Genomic DNA, 19,701 nt, shown 5'->3' on the forward strand with positions numbered 1-19,701 from the left:
GCTATCTCTCTTTACCAGTTGCCACTTTTGTCTTTTGTCTGTAGGCCTAATAGAAGCTTGGCACATTTAGCAGCATCTACCTGGCCGTTTCAGTCCCTCCTGGCCTCTTTCTACCATCCATCCTTCCTGACGCTTATGGCTACTGTAGGGCCGGCCCGGCTATCCGTATCTAAAAATTTTTTTTTGGAAAAGACGGGCTATATGGACCCAACCAACTCTTTTTGGGAGGGGAGAACTCCCTCACACGGTAGGCTACAACCCATGCAGAGGCAACGGTGCCATGCACAGAATGCCGAACGTGTAGCCTACTTTAAGAGAAGTTAGACTAACGTGACAAAATGTCAATATTTTTTCCTCGACCGGCCCAAAAGTGAAGCGGCCCACCGGGAATTCTCTCGATTCTCCCGATTACCCACCCCGGGCCTGTTGTATACACTTGTTACTTAGGCCTACTATAGTATAGGCCTAAATATATAATATTTCTGAGTCTGACTATGGCATAGCTTTAGCTCCCCACCCAAGTAGGCTAATGATTTAAAAAAAAAAAAATGCTTGATCAAGGACCCGGCCCGGCCCGAGGATAGTGGCTGGAAATATCGGCCCCGACCCGGCCCGCGGTCAAGTTCGGGCTCGGGCTCGGGCAGAGAATCTAAACTCTAGACCAAGTGGATCCCAGTTTCTTTAAGCAGGTCAAAGCAATCGAGAAAAACTGTAAAAGACAAATGTAGGCTTGGGTAGACGGTGTAACCGGATATTGCGCTCATTTGTTCTGTCTGATAGGCCTACAGAAATGGGCGGAACAAATCACAATGCCCCAGGTCTGCGCTTAGCGCTACAATACGAAGCTGAATTACACACGTAATGCACGTAATGCACCCGGATAGTGATTGGCTGTTGCCTTAGGTAGGCCTACCCATCACCAGTCTCATTCTTAAAACTTTGTGGACCACGGCGTTTACGAGGAGAGCCCGATTACATTATTTTTAAATGATGGATGTGCCATGCAACTGTAGGCTAGTAGCCCAGTAGTAGTAGATTATCTTCTAAACTGAAAATTGTTGTACAATGATGTCATAATCTGCAGAAATGTGGTTCATTACTATTTAACCAAGGTTTAATGCATTTTATGTCATGACATAGGCTATCTCTCTGATGAGAACCTTTGTAGCCAGAATATTATGGAGAACAGTCTTTCCGTGAGACGTGTGGTGTGTTTATTCGACGTGGATGGCACACTTACGCCAGCCAGAGAGGTAAGTAGGCTAATTATATTATAATATAGGCTACCTATATTTTTAAAAACTCGTTTAACAGCTATATTCGACAGTTATTATGTAGCGTCAGTTTTGTAGTCTGTGCGCTTTCGTTTTCGCAGCAGTTACAAGTGTGTGCGTGTGTCTGTGTGAGCGCGTCCTCGCGTGTCTGTTCATGTCAACAGAAGATTGATCCCGTTTTGGACGCATTTCTGCAAACCCTGCGAAAGACAGTGAAGATAGGTGTAGTCGGTGGATCTGATTATGCTAAGATTGCAGAACAGCTTGGGGAGGGGGATGAAGGTAAGGCCTACCTGCTTCTGAGCAATATATTATTATTATTATTTATAATATTTTTTAACCAACAATACCTGATACCTGAAACTTTTTTTGTCTCAATACAGTCCTGAAAAAGTTTGACTATGTCTTTGCGGAGAATGGAACTGTTCAGTACAAGGATGGAAAGCTTGTCTCAAAAGAGGTAAGAAAGAAGTGGTTGCCCACAATTTCCATGAAAAATACACTGCCCTATTATGAGGAAGGAAAGAAGTCTGTTGCTAACTAGTGTGATGTCTTGATGATTTTTTCTCAGGCCATTCAGAATCATTTGGGAGAGGAACTACTGCAGGAGCTTGTAAACTTTTGTCTCCGATACATGGCAGGCCTCAAACTACCAAAGAAAAGGTACTGTCACAGTCCATAAGTTGTATATGAAATAATTCCAACCATTAAACCTATTGTAAACTTCACATTTTACTCAATGTGCATTTCCATACAGGGGTACTTTTGTGGAATTGCGTAACGGAATGCTGAATGTCTCTCCCATTGGTCGGAGTTGCTCTAAGGAAGAAAGAATTGAGTTTTCACAAGTCGACAAGGTAGCAATTGTATCAACATGTGGGTGTGAGCATTAAGAAAAGTGATTTACCTTGTTTTGGAAAAAAAAGTGTGGTTGGTGATCTTCTATAGATTGAATGCAGATGGAGTATTATATTGTGGATCATAAGCAACAACTTGTTCTCATCTTAGAGAGAGAAAATTCTTGAGAAGTTTGTCGCTGCTCTTCAGACAGAGTTCCAAGGGAAAGGGCTGTGCTTCTCCAGAGGTAAGTCAAAATGAAATAAACAATTGAAATGTAGCATCAGAGAGCTGCATATTGAAAAATATACATTTGTTAAGAACCCTTTGACACTCCTCAGCCCAGTCTTTTAAGGACTAGGGTTTTCAGAAATAAGCCTACTGAATGTGTTAAATGTGTTGATATTATATCACATTCACAGTAGGCAACATAATGGCTTGAATGTGGTAAAAGGATTAAAAAAAAGAGTATCACAGATAGCACTGAACTGTAAAGGATTAATTGATTAAAAGTGTGTTGCAACTCTTACCACTGATGGTGGTCTTTCTTTTTTTTCCTGACAGGGGGTCTGATCAGTTTTGACATTTTCCCTGAGGGATGGGACAAGAGACTCTCACTAGATCTGGTGGAAGAGGAGGGACTGGATGCTGTTTACTTCTTTGGAAATGAAACTTATCCTGTAAGTGTGTGCGTGTGTGTGCGTGTGCGTGTGTGTGTGTTTTGTAAATGTCATGTATAATTTGCATTTTCTCTCTTATAGGGTGGCAATGATTATGAGATCTTCAATGACCCAAGAACCATTGGTTTTACAGTGTCCTCCCCCGGTGACACAGCAAGACTTTGTCAACGACTGTTTTTAAACATATCAATGGACTGAATTTTTGCTTTGTTTGGGTTTTATTTTCAGCCAATTCTGGTCAAGGCCCAAAGGGCTTTAGTGAAAGGGGTTTTAGTGAAAGAAAAAGATGGTTGTACTGGGATGTCCCAGGTTGACCAAACTTGTAAAGGAGATGCCCGTGTGAATGGTCCTCTCCTCAGGTGACTTTTTCACTTCAGCCAATTGTATTATGAACAGTGACCATCAGTGACAGAATGGGTCTATAAGTGGCCATTAAGAACCATCTCCGACAAAAGGCAAACAAGTGAAACTTCATTAGAGAATGTCTTTTTTTACTTTATACTAAGAGGCGAGATTTTGTGTGATTTCCTGCTTAAAGGGCCATTCACACCAGGAATGATAAAGTATAAAGATAACTATAACTATATAAAAGATTCCAAACTGACCAACAATAAGAAAAGGCTCTCCTTGTGTTGGTGATGGCTAAAATTGGATGGATTTTGATTGGTTGTCAGCTTTTTATTGTTCTCAAAATCGCTCTGAAAGCGATCCCTGACAATATTATTCATATCGTTATCGTTGTAGTTTATATGTGGACGTTGTTATTCATATTAGGAAGATACTTTTTTGCTGTTATAGTTATCGATCTTTGTGTGAGGCATAAGGCATTTGCAGTACATTTTAAGCACACATTGGCTGTTATTCTTGGCTATTCATTATCTGAATAAGACTTTAAATCTATGGAGAAGCAACTTAGAAAAGGAAATGAATCATAAAACTATTTATTAAACATTTTTCTATGACAAAGACAACCCACTTTAATGTATACAGCAAATGATGAAATAACCAGAAAAGTAAACAAAAACACAATACAAATACTCTTCAACAACCCTATGTCCAGAAGGGACACTGTGTAAAATGTAAACAAAAAATAAATGTGATGATCTGCAAATCTCGTAACCCCATTTAGTAGCAAACATGACATTGACAACATGTCAAATGTTGAAATTTGACCATTTAATGGAAAATATTGTTGCATAATTTGCCCACCCAGGTTTTCACAGAGTGATGAATACCTCGGCTTCTTTACTTCTGAAAGACTCTGCCTCTCTGGGATGCTCTTTTTACACCCAGTCATTGTGCCAGTTTAGCCGTTCTAAAATGTTCCTTTTTTTTTCTTTAGCATTACACAACTTTTCCTGTCTTTTGCTGCCCCCGTCCCAACTTTTTCTGAAACATGTTGCTGACATCAAATTCAAAATTAATATTCTTTCCAGAAAACAATAACATTTCTCTGTTTCAACAATTGATATGCTGTCTTTGCACTATTATCAATTATTTATATGGTTTACATGATTTGCAAATCAGAGCATTCTACTTTTTTGGAAACAGGGTTGTACAACAGTACAAAGACCAGGAGAAAATGTGACACAGATATCAAATAGCTCATTACAAATTGTAGATTTGTGATTTAAACTGTCATATTGATCTACTATTTAGAAAGTTACAAAATGTGAGTTTGTGTAATTTGGTTAATTTTTAATATGTAACTGATTAAAGAGTTGCGGTATAAATACATAGTGATTAGAGGTGGAATGGAGACTGGACAGAGTAAAAAAAAAAAAGTGATCATGATGTTTTTTCTTACCTCAAGAGTTTACCATTATACTAAGAAACAGCTACTTTCAATGAAAATAAATAAATGAAAAAAGAATAAATAAATATGCAAAAACAAAGATAATCTGGAAGAATTTTTTTCTGGAAGAAAGTTGTTTTTTTGTCTTTGTTTCACAGTATGTTTTGCCTGCCACATTCACACATCTATTACCTCTGCTAGGGCCCCTTTGTGCACAAACCTGCTGCCCCCCCCCCCCTATACTCCAACTTCATGTCACTTTCCCACCACACATTTCCAAAACTCAGGGAGGGGAAAAAAAACTGAACTTGCATAAGCCTAATTCCAGCACCAGCCAGTAACCCACTTGCCAGCCAACCTTCTTTCACCACGTCCCATCCCAGTTCCTGCCCTCATTACCACTACTTTACATATTCATTTACACTCCCCCCGGCCATCTTTTGTTCTGAATGTTCCCCCTCTTCATCCTATTCCCTCTGTGTGTTTCCTTGTGCAGTCTCTCTCTTGCGTGTGGACTATGGTGTCCCTTTCCCCTTCCCCAAATGTGGAAGTGGGCTTAGGAGCTGATGATCTGGCCAGACCAGGTCTCATGCTTTGTGCCTGGGTTGAGGTGGGTGATGACTACCTCCACGGCCTGGTGTTTCAGGTTCTTGGGTGGGATCGCACACACTTTGTAGGTGACTTCGTCCCCCTCCACGGGCACATACTCACCCTCAATGCTAACCAGAGAGGGATGTATTAGAAGCTCAGAGTAATTAACCTCACAAAAGTTTCACAAAGTGTTACAGAGAAAAACTGCCATAATTGTGGGTTAGTTGAGTGCAGCATATTAATGAATGCCTACATACTATAATTAGGTTGTTATACATTGTATAATTAACTTGCTTAAAAGAGTTGCATTATCCTGCATAATACAGCAGTTAAGAGTTACGTAACACTGTATTGTGCGGCAAAAAGCTTTGTGTCCTGCCAACAATCCCTGGTACTTACTCAGAGATGTGGACAAATATGTCCTCTCCACCCTGGGACGGCCGGATGAAGCCATGGCCCTGTGACCTGGAGAAGCTCTTGCACACACCTTTGAAAACAGGCCCTGACGTGGCCCGTACCGTGCTGAGAGGAAGGATTAGCAATAGAAATAGACAACAAAACTCCAAAAGTCATTGGAAATTATCAAAACCTCAAAACCTCTATAGCCTGACAAATAAACTTGATCAAGTACACACATACATGTTCACAACCACACTTACACTCACACACAGTGTGGTTGTGAACATGTACACACTTTACTTCTTTGTGTCCACAATTCAGAATAAATATTACATAAGGACACAAATTTGACAGGTGCAATAATTGCTCAAAAAGATTCAGTCATGTGACTATTGACAATAACAAAGCAGCAGCACAACACACACACACACACACACACACACAGGTAATAATACCTATGCCAGTAGGTTGAGGAATTTGAAAATGGACAGTAGAATAGCTATATTAATGTTACAAACTCTACCCCTTTACAGGCCCTGTAAGTAAGACTCACGCGGAGTAGGTGCGGGTGCGTTTGGTAGGCAGAGGGCTGGGCAGCTCCCCGGACTTGAGCGGCTTCCTTTCCCACACGCGGCTGCCTTCCCTCAGGAAGGGGAAAGAGAGAGTGAGGGGAGCCTGCGTGGAAGACAATGGGGATTTGGCTGGCGATGAGGGGTCTGTGTTGGCCATGACTGGGGGGCAAATGGTTGTAGGAATCCTCTGAGACAGACCAGGTGGTTCGGACACAGCAAAGAGCACGGTAGTCACAGGTGTGTTAGTCCATCTGCTTATCCAGACTGGTTCCACCTGTTGAGGTGAACCACCGGGGTGGAGTTTAGTTTCAGGGTTCAAGGCAATCGTTGGAAAAGGATGTGTGTGTGTGTGTGTGTGTGTGTGTGTGTGGGGGGGGGGGGGGGGGGGAGACACAAGCAAAAGGAAAGTGTTTGAGACACAAGCAGAAGGAAAGCGAGAAAGGGGGGAGCAAAGAAACAAGAAGCTGGATGCATCACTATCTAAGTGGGCTAAAAGATTATGACACATGCCAAAAGATGTTGACTAGCCAATGTCATAGAGCTGCTGAGATACAGCCTTCTTTTTTAGACCGAATGAGCTGCTGATGCATGCCACAGGCATTCTCAAAAGTGTGTCAGATAGGCTACATTAAATATTTACTTGGGCATAAAAGCAGCGTCCTTTTCAAACCATTGAAGGCAGTTCCTACTCCCTGGTCCACCTCATCACAGTTGAATTAGACGATGGCTTACTGGGAAATGTCAAAAGGAATATAATCCAGCCAGGGTTTAACCCTTATGCTCATATCTAATTTTATGATGCACAGAGCCCAGAGAATTAAGAGGTGAGTCAACTAAGGATTTACAGGCATTCATTCGACCTTGACTCCGTTTCTAACCGTGTTGAGTCCTTAGGGGCCAGAACATCACCGCTGTCCATAGATATATACACTAGATGTCGCCTTCTGCTTCTCAGCATGCGTCAACACCGGCGCCATCTTTGTACAGGGATCTGAAGCGCTAAACTAGTTCTCCTGTATTGTCAGCGTTACCTATTTAGCGACGTTTGGCCATCCCCAGCGATAGAAAACCTTTTTAGCGATTAGCGACAAATTTGGGAACTTCTCACAATGATGGCAGATCGGCTTCTTTGTTTTTGAAACGTAAGAAAATCACCTTTCTCATGGCTTTGTCATTTATGAATTCAGCTACATCTCGTTTGCCCATGGCACTGACCCATGATTATAAAAGTAACGACTGGCGTAGCCTATGTAGTAGCAGAGGTAAATGTTCTACAGATCTACAGCAACTTCTGGTGAGATTACAACTTACATGAGTAAACGAGACGAGGGGTATGTATGTGGCCTCAACCAGAGCCTGTCTACGAAGAGCCTGTTTACTTTCATTGTATCGAACCTGGTTGCAGTTTACTCATTGTTCCTCTAGGGGCCGCCGCTAGCTAGTGCAGAATGAATGGGAGTCTGGGGCTAGACGGGTAAAATGTATCTTTATTATCGTCTTAAGCTTAGTTTTCTCTAGACTCGACCATAAATACATGCCTGTCAGTTGGAACAACCCAAAAAACTAGATAATTGCTTGAGATTTTGACGGTTTATGGTGATTTTATTTTCGCTAGATCTTTGCCCAGATTGACGCTAATGCATTATAGAGGAGTGGATCACTGAAGCAAGATGGCGTCTCGATTGACGCATTCGTTCCAATGAACAGCAGTAGTCAAGGCGACATCTAGTGTATATATCTATGACCGCTGTCAACGAAATCTCATCACATGAAAGAAGTCAAGTGCTCACAAACGACAGAGAAACAAATGGCGTCAGTGTAACGATCAAACAAGTGCAAGCGATCTTTAGGTCCCTGTATCTGCAGTCACATTAGTTGGACTAATTCTGGTAAATCTGCTACACATTTACCAGATTATAATTACATTGAGGCTTAGTACAGGGTCTGTGTTTTCAACTGAAAAAAAAAATAGTGTAGGACTAATGAATTCTAAGTGATATATGACGTCAAGCGCCTTACGGTCGTAGCCGACCTGAAACGTAGGCTACCACAAATGTGTGCCATTAAACTAGGCCTATGGGACATTCTTAGATTTGTGTGCAACGAGTTATTTAAAAATCTAAACTGGGTGTTAGTTCATAACCAGATACGTTCCTAAGTGAGAGCTTTTACCTAGAATGCTACACTTCAGCTCCACTGAAATTTCATTGTCCTAGTCAGTGAAAGGCTCGCCGATTTCGGCAGCGAGACAGGGGCGTCTGTAGGGTGGCAGGGCGAACATTGTGGGTTATTTCAGCTCAGCATTATCTGTATGGGTGGCACGTCTCAAGCACAGCCTACAAGTCTTCGCTTCTATGACGGCCTACATAGCCACACCATATTAACCCAATTTGTAAAACTTTGTGTATTTCTATATGAAAGTATGAAAGCCCCTGCAACTGTTTCATAGAGGATGATTAAAAGAAACTCTCACGTTTCATATTAGGCTAGGCCTACTTGTGAGAATTTGGAATTGAAACCCATCCCACTGGTAAAAAGGCATCAGAAAGAGTAGGCTGTTTAATTGCCACTTGCGCTAAGACAACGTTGCCAGTCCAGTTCATCAAATCATAGGCCTACGTGGTTGTCCATAAATCTGAGCTCAAACAAGTGCATGAGTGCAAGGAAACAATGCAGCCCAACCAGAACATCCCAGACGAATACAAATGAATCACGGAACCTTCCGTAAAGCCTATATGGAAATCTACATTCAATTAGTGCGCTACAGACACGGTAGTCCACCACATCATTATCCGCCAACTAGGCCTACCAAGATGGACTATAATGGGTAAGGTAAAGATCGTTAAAAGCCTACCTTTATGGCTCTGTCGATATGGGCAACTCCGCTTCAGACAGTGGCTACACAGAAGAGAGAAAGGGGCGGGGTTGAAGATGGGCTATATTTGTTGCCAGAATTTTCTTGTCTGATATTCATTGCAAAATCATATTATTTGTGGTCTTAGCGTTACTAATAGCCAACTGTTCGTTGTAAATGGTTCAGATTTTCGGTTTTGCTGAAAGACAGGGTAGCCTACAATGTAGCCTAGGATAGGCTACAGTGAGCACAGGATTCTGAAAGCATGAGTGGACGACTGATGATCATGCAGCACAAAACCGTTATCTTATGCAAACTGCGGAATGGGCAGACCCTGTTCAAAGCTTTCAGGAGGGGTAATTATGCAGTAGGCTACAAAAATGATGAGTTTCGATTATTATAACATCCAAGAAGTGGTTGCACTAATCTATTATGGAATTAACAGCTATTCTAAGGAGTTTGAGCTTTATTCAATTTTTTTAAAACACTGTTATTATTCTGCACATAACTGTGGATAGATAGAAAGAGATAGAGAGATAGAGAAAAATCAAAACAAGAGCTTTGGCAAACACTGCACTTCTGTGGCCTATTTTTTGCCACACAGCTGCACTTGACTTGAGCAACATGAAAACTTGAAACTAGAAGTGGCAGTTTCAAGGCCTAAGTTTGTAGGCTATTCCACACTTTCATGTTCACAGCATTGCTAAATGTCAGGCTAAATTACATTTCAACTGTGTGTTATTTTAAAGTAAGTGTTCAAAGCTTGTGGTCTGACTAACCCATGACACACTATTGAGATGGAGTTGACTGCAATAACAATGAATAGGAAAATCAGTGTAGATGGATCAGTTCACTTCAGTCAGTTAAAAACAACTTCAACAAATGAACATGGGGAAGGATGGCATCAAGACATTCTGACTTTATATACAAGTTGCACAGTCAGCCAACATTACATATTTGAAATTTAAGTAAAACCAGATGCATTCAATTCATTCAAGCTAAATAACAACTTATTACCTGGAAGATTTGAAATAATTTTGTTCATGGTTAACTTCAGATGTTTCAAGACTTAAAATCTTTTAAGTGATATTGTAGCTTTGATGTTAGGGCTAGGCTACTGATTGTGCGTGTTTACATACAGATTCAGTAAGGTACAAGTCTGACTTTAGCCAAGCCCACTACCCTTGAACAGTTATTCTCATTCAGGCTTAACCACACTGTGAGGAACAGACCACACACACACCGACATCACTGTTCTTTCTAAAATTAAATTTATGACAACCCAGTGGTCTGTTAGACCACATTTGGCCATTAAATGCAAAACAAAAACAAACCAGAGAGGGAAAAAAAAAGAAACGTTTCAATATACACGGAACAAGACACAATGTCCATTGTGAACAGAGGGAGAAGAGTTAACCAAATTTTAGCAAGTTTAGCAGGCGGAGTGTATGGGGAAATCAGAGTGTGAATGGCAACACTACATATAAAGAGAGGATATCACTGCTCCATCAGCATAGTTGGGCAGGCTCATGAAGTACCAGGATTGTATGATTCTATGTGTTTCACTTAGTTTTATTACGGATTTTTCGCTTTGAGGTAATCTGGAACTGAAACTGGAAACAGTCTAGGCTATTTTAGTTAGTTTTGTTTTTAAATGCTTGTTCAAATCACTGCTGGCCAATGGGAGATCAGGTGGCTTCTACTGCAGGCCAATAAAAGAGGTCACACGCCTCATCATGGGTTTAGCTCTATGACGAAAACAAAATGAGGAAATACACCACCCCACAAAAAAGGGTGTAAAAAGGGCATGAAAGTTTGGACGTCCAACCATGGCTCTGATAGCATTGAGTCATGATCCGTCACGACAGGACCGTTCTGTTCCAACTTGGTTAAAGCACATCTGGAGTTTTTGGAAAACATAAATAAATACTTTGTAAATAGTAGAAGCTCTGACCTGTGAGGCATTCAGTGTGGATGGTGAACATTTAGGGGACTGACTGATATTGGTGGTGGTGGCAAGCAGTAGTGGTACAAGTGGGAGAGGAGTTCTGTCGACAGTTCAGAGAAATGAAACTAACGTACAAATGGATTTGACCATCATGAATACACAGTGTCCCATTACAGCAGATAATAACCAGATAATCCTTTCATACTTTAAACAGGTCCAACAATTGTCCAACATTGTCCAATTGGACTACCTGCTGTATCAAAAGAGCATTCGCTTAGGTCAAGAAACCAGGAGAATGAATTAACTGGTCACCAAAACTCAATCACAGAAATTTCATGCAGAGCCCATTGCAGTACAGTATTGAGACAGCACTAATAGCAGGTTCAGGACATTTAAAAAGCCACAGGTGACAACTTCAAGACTGACACAGGAGCAGCATTGGTTTAGGCAAAAAAAGAATACCAGTTTAAAAATCAATGACAGTAATGCATGTATGTCTACTTTGTGCTCTGCTAAGAGCTTCCCTTTGTGAAATAAATACAGAGCGGCACCTGTTAGTCAAACATTTCATTCGACTTAACCATCAACAAGTAGCAAAGAGAAGTTTGCCTGACTGCATGCAAGTAAGCAGTCCTGTGACTAGCTGGGTCACACCTCCAGTTGCGCTGCAACAGTCTTTATGTATCCTCTGCAAATGAGAGTGTTTGTGAGTGACCTCCCTGTACATCTGAAAATTGGCTCATGTGATCATGGTGGTGTGGTTAAAAGATTATGTCTATTGAAGGGGTGGGGGGTGGGGGGGTGACTTTCAACTTATCCCTTGCTTACATCCAGTTTTGATTTATAACAAGAATGGCTAAACCCCTCTGGACTATTCAAAAGACATCTCCCACTTTCTGCTCCCCTGAATATAACCTCTCCCCTCTGTGGCAGGTCATTCTCCCCTCAGTGTTGCAATTCCTTCATCCTGTTGAGGGCACTGCCGGCTTTGAACCAGTCGATCTGTGTCTCGTTGAAGCTATGGTTTAGGGTGATGGTGTCCTTGCTGCCATCGCTGTGCTTGATGACGGCCTGCAAAGGCTGGAGAGGGAGAAGGGGAGAAAACAGAGACTTAACAATCTGCTTAAATTCCACACCAAACAATCAACCACTTTTCACCAATGGTAACCCTGTTAAATTGACATCTTCATGTGCGTCCAGGGAAGTTTAAAGTACCCGATTCAACAGCTTGTGAAATTACACACCTCCCTTCCATGCCCTTTAAACCAATATTGGTGTAATTCAATGTAAATCTAAACTAAGATTTACATGACATAGAACCAAGAACCATGAACAAAAACAATGGCTTTTTAGGCAGAAGGTTGACACATAACTCACCTTTCCTGGAGTAAAGTCCTTGAGGCCTGTAATGGAGAGTTTGTCATCTGGGCGAATTTTGTCGTAGTCAGCAGGGTTGGCAAAAGTGAGAGGCAGCAGGCCCTGTTTCTTCAGGTTTGTCTCTGAATTAACAAGGAGACACACACTGTGGTATGAATGTCTGGGTTTAATGAAACCCATTAGGAGTTACAATACTCTGCCACCTACATCCTCTGAGAAACTCTTATGAAGTGCTATGCAGTAGGGCTGTAACGACACAAACCGAATCGGGAGCTTGGGATATCAAGATTTTTGAGCCAGGGTTCGATACATATCTCGATTTTCTCGATATCTATTATCATATTAATATTGTTATATAAACTATTGATATAAAATGAGAAAATACTGAATTTTTGATTCATGACAGCACACATTATGCAGATTATAGCCCAGCTACTTTTTCTATTACAGCTCTACCTCTTTCTGTCTCTTGCTGCTTCTCTTCAGAATAATATTTGGCAACCTAATAATGAAAAGGTTGAACATGATATTTGTGCTGTCAGTTATGACAATTCCCTCTTTACTGATAAAAATAAAGGCTTTATCCCCCAAACCTATAATAGCTGGGTGTAATGGAGTGTTGTGTACCATGAATCCTAGCGAAGCTCTTGACAATGATGACCCTGCCTCCCAGATGACGTGGCTCCAGGGCGGCGTGCTCTCTGCTTGAGCCCTCGCCGTAGTTCTCGTCTCCAACCACAACCCAGGACAGACCATTCTTCTGCAGACGGGGGGAGGGACAAGAGCCCAGCATTGAAGAGAAGAAACACAACAGTGTACCGTTCCCAAGTATACTTAGTACTCACACTTTGCAAAATGTCTGGCATTTAGGCCAAGGGGCATGCTGCTATTTTTAACTCATGATGTTGACCCACAACACCCGCCATTAACTCAAGGTTAGTGGCGGCACAGGCAGGCAATAAAGGAACATTAGGGAGTACTTTTGCAAACCTTGTAGTGGCGAGCCACATCAGGAACGCCACCATACTCTCCGGTCAGCTGGTTCTTGATCTTGTTGACTGCGTCATTCTCTGTGTTGACGGCACCAATGAGCATGTTGTTGGAGATGTTGTCAAGGTGACCACGGAATTTGAGCCAGGGCCCTGCGGCGCTGATGTGATCTGTGGTGCACTTGCCCTTCACCTATACGGAAGGTTAAAACAGATGACCGCACACATCAACACCTGAGAAAAGTTTATAGGGCATAGATTACTATTTCTACAATTATGCCTCTTACGCCATTACAGTGGAGTTATTTATTATGATAAATATAGTAATATTATGATAAACATTATTTGAACAAATATACCACAATGATTTATGGTATACTTTTTGGTATATCCGTTTTTTACATTAATCACGCTCAGCTCGAGTGGATTACCTTGATGAGCACTTGCAGGTCCTGCAGGTCCTTGCCACTCCACTTGTCAAAGGGCTCCAGCAGCTGCAGGCGGTTGCTCTGGGGGTTGACATCCACGCGGAGGGTTTTGCCGTCTGGCGGTGGGTGCTGGTAGGTGTCCTCACCGGGGTCGAAGTCACGGGCGGGCAGCTCATCGCCAGTGGGGGGCTGGAGCTTGAACTTCTCTCCATTTGCCGCGGTGAGGAAGTCCGTCTCAGGATTGAAGTCAAGTCTGCCAGCGATAGCCATGGCTGTGACGATCTGGAGTCAAAAACGTCGACACACAAGAATGCAGTTGAGGGAGGTGTAGATGGAACTTGGATTAAGGTTATTTGAGATTACTAAAGAAGTTCACACTTTGTAAGAATCTACAGCAAACATGCATGTAAGTACAGAGAACATCATTGACATACCTCAGGGGAGGTAACAAAAGCATGGGTAGCAGGGTTGGCGTCGTTTCTGGCAGTGAAGTTACGGTTGAAGGATGTCACGATGGTGTTCTTCTCTCCCTTCTTTGTATCACGCCTGAGGGGAAAAAATGTTGGAAGATGTTACCTGGTTTCACAAATGGAGGAACACACTAGCTTGAAGAGCATTGCCAAAGCCAATTTAGACCTTGAAAAACAAAACAGATGTAATACTAGTAATTTGTTTCTGATTCCCTGAGAGGCCGTACCTGTCCCACTGGCCAATGCAGGGTCCACAGGCATTTGCCAGCACCACACCTCCAACATCACTGAGGATCTTGGACTGCAGGCAAACCAAGACATAGATTTAGTTTCATCAATACCAAACACACTGTGCAATCTTGCCTCTTTTTGTGACGTAACCTTTAGGTATGAACATTTACAACAGACCAGCTAAATACACCCTCATTAATCACAACACATAAATATGATAGTGCACAGCTGCCCTTTCCCCCAGTACTCACATAACCGTCTCTCTCAATGGTGGCACGGATCTGTTCAGACCCGGGGGTGACGGTGAACTGGGCCTTGCACTTCAGGCCGTGGTCCAGAGCCTGCTTGGCCAGGGAGGCAGCTCTGCCCATGTCCTCGTAACTGGAGTTAGTGCAGCTGCCAATCAAACCTGAGGAGGACAGACATGAGCACATTTAAGACTTAGGAAGTGAAGTTCAGTTGGTTTTCCAATGATACCGTGCAAGCGCTGAACAGCTCAAAAGCAGGACCAGCTTGTACTTACCCACTTTGACCTCCAGAGGCCACCCGCTGTCTGCTGCGGTCTTGCCGATGTCGGACACAGGGTGGGCCAGGTCAGGGGTGAAAGGTCCGTTGATGTGGGGTTTCAGCTGAATGAGGGAAGAATGATTAACATGAAGAGTGCACAACCCAAATCTGATATTCTACAATCCTACATGTCTGACTAAAACACACAAATACATACAACTGACCTCACTCAGGTTGATTTCAACGACCTGGTCATATTCACAGCCGGCATCGGGTACCAACAGGTCCTTGTACTCATCAGACAGAGCAGCAATTTCTGAGGTGAAGGGGACAAAAAAATACAAAAACATTCAAAATACATAACAGCTTCACAATATCTTTAGAACCAAGTAGCATCCTACACCAAACTGGTACTGGTTTGGAAACTGCAGAGTTACAAGTATGGAACAGGAAAGGCCAAGGACAGCACCAACCTGCACGTCCAGTTTTCTCCAGATAGGTCCTCATGCGATGGTTGTAGGGGAAAACAGACGTAGTAGCGCCAATCTCAGCTCCCATGTTACAGATAGTTGCCATTCCTGCACACAATAACAGCAAAGGTACCATTTCAGTGTGAATTTCAGCTCCAATATATTAAATAACTAGACACACTAGATACTGTACTTGTAATCTCACTCACTGGAGTAAATATTATGCATCAAATTAATTAATGACTAGTGTAAGTGAGTATCAACACTATTAGGGCTTTAAGTACATAACACTTATGAGCCTGAAGATATCGGAATTGTATTTTCAAATCTTAAATCAACCCTGCCCACACCTGAATTCCAACACATTGCCTAAGCACTTTGAACCCTGTAATATTGTTCAGGTCAGTCATTCACCTTTTCCTGTCTTCTGTGTGCTTAAAGGCTACTCAAATCACAAGGAAGCACATGTGACTAGGAAAACACCCACTCATGTTACATCATACCTGTGCAGGAGACAGAATCAACACCAGGTCCGTGGTACTCAACAATTGCACCAGTGCCACCCTTTACTGTCAGGATGCCCGCCACCTTCAGAATAACGTCTTTGGGGGATGTCCAGCCAGACAGACTGCCAGTCAGCTTCACACCAATCACCTGAACAAACAAAAAGGTTACATACCATGAGCTTAACTCACATATACTGTATGTTCAATATATAATAAACCTCTTCAAAAATGAAATTTCACTGTAATGGCAACTGTTTTAAAGGTCCTCTAGTTGGCCACACCACAGTGGCGAAACAAGAGGAGGAGACATTGTGGGGATAGATGAAAGAGTGAGGTGGGGCGAGAACTCACTTTAGGGCACTTCAGCTCCCAGGGGATGCCAGCCATGACGTCCACGGCATCGGCACCACCCACTCCGATGCAGATGGAGCCAAGGCCACCGCCATTTGGCGTATGAGAATCAGTACCGATCAGCATGACTCCAGGATAGGCGTAGTTCTCCAGGATGATCTACGGCATGACATTATATATGTGATTAAGTCCAAAAAGAGCACAGGAGGCTCGTACAATATTAGCTGACAGAGGCACAGGAGTTTGACGATGGACTGGACTCAGATGGACTTCATTACCTGATGGATAATCCCTGAGCCTGGTTTCCAGAAGCCGACGCCATATTTGGCTCCAGCACTGGCAAGGAAGTTGTAAACCTCCTCGTTAATTTCCTAAGACACATCCAAAGAGAACACACAGAGTCAATTTTTCAGACATAAAAGGCCTGAGGCATATGTGGCAGCAGATCAAATCACTTATATACTACTACAATACTATTTCACTGATGGGTAATGTTTTAAGGTGATTTCCATAATCAGTCTGTTAAACTGCATATCTGCATGGCTGTGAATTGGTTAAATGGACAAGACCACATGATCATCATCACGACTATGACCATCAGTGTGATATTGTTTTTATGCAGTTAATGAAATGTTTAATTCTGCTGATTGCTTAGCTCCGCTGGCCAATATAAAACACAATTTCCAAATGAACTGTTTCCATAGGAACACATCATCAACAAAAAATGTGACAGACAGTGCTGCTTGCTTCCTGCAATAGCAAGTTCATTTCAGAGGAGATGGGAATCCTGAAATGTTCTGTACCAATCATTTCTTGGTAAGTTCTTTCTATGGGTAGTTTCACAATCAGGGCAAGTGCTTGACATTATCCATAGTCTGTGTACTTCCAAAATATGTGATTAAAAAAAAAAAAGAAACAGCATGCTTTGAAGTCTAAATGTGCAAGATGCCTGCCTTTTACAATGCCTGCCCTTCACAATGCATGCCCTTCACAATGCCTGCCCCCATCCCCATTTTTACCTTTGCCCTTTTCAGGTCCTGGGCTCCACCAGTCTGGGCCTCGATGAGATGGTCACAGTGGATGGTGGAAGGGACGGCAACCCTGGGCAGGCCGCTGCTGATGAACTGGAGCATGGCCATCTGGGCTGTGGCGTCCTGCATGGCCACGCGGTCAGGGCGCAGACGCAGGTACGTGCGGCCCCTGTCAATCTCCTGCCCGTGGGGGTCATCCAGATGACCGTACACAATCTTCTCAGACAGCGTGAGAGGCCTGTTAAGCCTGTCAATGTACAGAGGAAGGAAGAGTTGAGGTCCTACAGATCAATAGGTTAAAATAAAAAAAAGGAGCCTAATGTCAAAATGTTGAGGCAAAACTAAGTTAATGTTGAGGCAAAAAAATAGGCTACTTAAAACAAGGACATCAATGTTTGAGAAAGACCATAGGCAACCAAACAACTTCAGTAGGCACACTGGGGCTGTGGGAGTATAGCACTGACCTTTTGCGCACAATGTCGATGTTGGCCTGGAGCTTCTCATAGTTGATGTGGTTGCCCGGCTCAAAGCGGCTCATGGACACCTTGGCCTTCGCGCTAAGGGCTGCAGTCACATGCAGGCGGCGGGCACCCTGCCCCAGTGCAAGCTAAAGGAGCAAGCCAGCACACACATTTTAATTCCTTTATTTGTGTTCACATTTTACAATAGATTTCATTGAACACAAACAATCTTAGATACCAGCATTGTAAACCCAGTAGCCTATGCCTCACACACACAAAGCATATGAGGCTGCTGCTGCAATACAGACACAATAATAATCTTATTGTTTTTTTAAAGACTAAAAACTCATAATAATGTCCATCATATTGTGAACATGTCATTATGTGCATTAAGTTTAAACCATGGAAGCTGCATGAATAATTCTCTACATCCCTTTTAAAACCAGTCAACATCATGATTCCCAAAAGTTCTCAGCTCTGCTGCAACCACCAGGTACTCGCACAATCAGCATGCACGCATTAAAACCAATTACAGTGCCAATTTACCTAACGTTTATTTCTGGTGTCCATCTATCTAAGCAAGGACAACACATGCTTACTGCCACATGTACCGTTTGGCCCTAAGTATGTTCCTGTGTGTCTGTGTGTGTGTGTGTGTTAAACAATGCGGGATTTTCTTTATATGATACTATATTACAGAGCAAACAGAAATCACATTGCAATTAAGTGGCCTGTGACTACGCTATATTTAGATTAAAATAAGCAATATTGCGGTACGTTCCTGTAGGGGTCACTAAGGACAACGGCTGCTACAAAACCAGCTCAGGATGGTTGGTTCAAAAGAGATGCGGAATATCAAACACTTTGAGTAACGTTAGATCTGAATTCATAATTTCCAGAGGTTCAGTGGATCTGAAATTATATTCAACGTAACGCTAAATCAAAACCTCTAGAAATGCCAAGTCCCACAGCTGTTCAATTCAGCACAGGCCACGTCATGATGGCCAACCACACATGGATTTAACCTTGAAAAAACACTGCTATGACACAAAATAATTCCTTCACAAAATGTTGGCTGATAAATTAACGTTAAACCAGCACATTAGGTAACACAGATCATGATTACACAGTTAACAATGAACAAGACCACAAAATAAACGAACATTTGCTCGTGTATGCCTTTTTTTATTTCATCATGAATTGCACGTTGTTACCGATAAATATTCACAAAGAAACTGAAAACGTATAATCATTCATATATATATATATATATATATAAACATATATTCTGATGTTTAAACAAACTTACTAGCTCGACATCAAAACAACTAGCGGATAGATAGCCTTGTGCAAAGCCAGCGCCCTCAGTGGTTGCTATGCTCCGTAGCAAACGCCAGCTAGCCTGTTTGTCACCTTGTGTTAACCTTGCTAACATAAAACGATTCTCCTTAACGATGGAGGAAGACAATTAGTCTATCACTCATGGATTTCGTTATATTACGTTCTCCAAAATGCATCCGTTCTACCTGACCCGTATAAACATGTCATTGTCAAACTTCCCTTCAACACATAAAGGTAAAAATTAGCTTGCTGCCTACGTAGCTGTCTAGCTACCAAGCTAGGCTAGTTTCTCAGAACACGGTGACCTGTGATACAGATAGACGAGGTCTGGACCGTTAGCTACGACAAGCAACAAAACCCTTGCAGAAACCAACATTTACACATAAAAGACCAAACATGACACACAAATAAAACTCAACCGTGTAAGAAATACAACATATACTTTCCAATAGTTTATGAAAACTTATCACTCACCTGAAGCCGGCTGACAGTTAAGCAGTAGGTTGCCATTTTGTTCACTGACAAAGATGTGACGCACAATCTTGACGTCACTCTAAGAAGACATTTGATCCTTACACAGAACAGAATT

General features: G+C 42.3%; 3 protein-coding genes across 5 annotated transcripts; 1 reads left to right on the forward strand and 2 right to left on the reverse strand.

Moving 5' to 3' along the window:
* Positions 1 to 824: 824 nt before the first annotated feature.
* Positions 825 to 4,161, forward strand: LOC143137951 (phosphomannomutase 1-like). Of its 3 annotated transcripts, none has more exons than XM_076298326.1 (9): positions 825 to 903; positions 1,141 to 1,253; positions 1,439 to 1,556; positions 1,658 to 1,734; positions 1,846 to 1,937; positions 2,032 to 2,131; positions 2,283 to 2,358; positions 2,676 to 2,791; positions 2,873 to 4,161. In XM_076298326.1, exons 2-9 carry the CDS (start codon positions 1,179 to 1,181, stop codon positions 2,987 to 2,989), a joined length of 771 nt encoding a protein of 256 aa, XP_076154441.1. In that variant the 5' UTR covers positions 825 to 903; positions 1,141 to 1,178; the 3' UTR covers positions 2,990 to 4,161. The 3 variants fall into 3 exon arrangements, with proteins under 3 accessions (XP_076154441.1, XP_076154439.1, XP_076154440.1); XM_076298324.1 differs by lacking the exon at positions 825 to 903 and adding an exon at positions 913 to 1,009; XM_076298325.1 differs by lacking the exon at positions 825 to 903 and adding an exon at positions 913 to 1,009 and having other exon boundaries at positions 1,442 to 1,556.
* A 563-nt stretch (positions 4,162 to 4,724) lies between these two features.
* On the reverse strand, positions 4,725 to 9,244 carry csdc2a (cold shock domain containing C2, RNA binding a). Its single transcript, XM_076298330.1, has 4 exons — positions 9,003 to 9,244; positions 6,130 to 6,422; positions 5,577 to 5,699; positions 4,725 to 5,305 (listed from the first exon to the last, which is right to left on the reverse strand). Exons 2-4 carry the CDS (start codon positions 6,303 to 6,305, stop codon positions 5,143 to 5,145), a joined length of 462 nt encoding a protein of 153 aa, XP_076154445.1. The 5' UTR covers positions 6,306 to 6,422; positions 9,003 to 9,244; the 3' UTR covers positions 4,725 to 5,142.
* A 662-nt stretch (positions 9,245 to 9,906) lies between these two features.
* On the reverse strand, positions 9,907 to 19,654 carry aco2 (aconitase 2, mitochondrial). Its single transcript, XM_076298303.1, has 17 exons — positions 19,587 to 19,654; positions 17,775 to 17,917; positions 17,299 to 17,557; positions 16,558 to 16,650; positions 16,280 to 16,438; positions 15,926 to 16,076; positions 15,426 to 15,530; positions 15,177 to 15,268; positions 14,969 to 15,074; positions 14,697 to 14,854; positions 14,442 to 14,515; positions 14,179 to 14,290; positions 13,748 to 14,026; positions 13,318 to 13,509; positions 12,955 to 13,087; positions 12,328 to 12,449; positions 9,907 to 12,030 (listed from the first exon to the last, which is right to left on the reverse strand). The coding sequence occupies exons 1-17, from the start codon at positions 19,620 to 19,622 to the stop codon at positions 11,896 to 11,898; spliced, it is 2,349 nt and encodes a 782-aa protein (XP_076154418.1). The 5' UTR covers positions 19,623 to 19,654; the 3' UTR covers positions 9,907 to 11,895.
* Between the last annotated feature and the right edge of the window lie 47 nt (positions 19,655 to 19,701).

This window comes from Alosa pseudoharengus, unplaced genomic scaffold, assembly GCF_046254945.1.
Source record: "Alosa pseudoharengus isolate Yale_2024_CS ecotype anadromous, Long Island Sound unplaced genomic scaffold, YU_APseudo_1.1 YU_APseudo_1.1_scf_21, whole genome shotgun sequence".
NCBI classification, from domain to species: Eukaryota; Metazoa; Chordata; class Actinopteri; order Clupeiformes; family Clupeidae; genus Alosa; species Alosa pseudoharengus.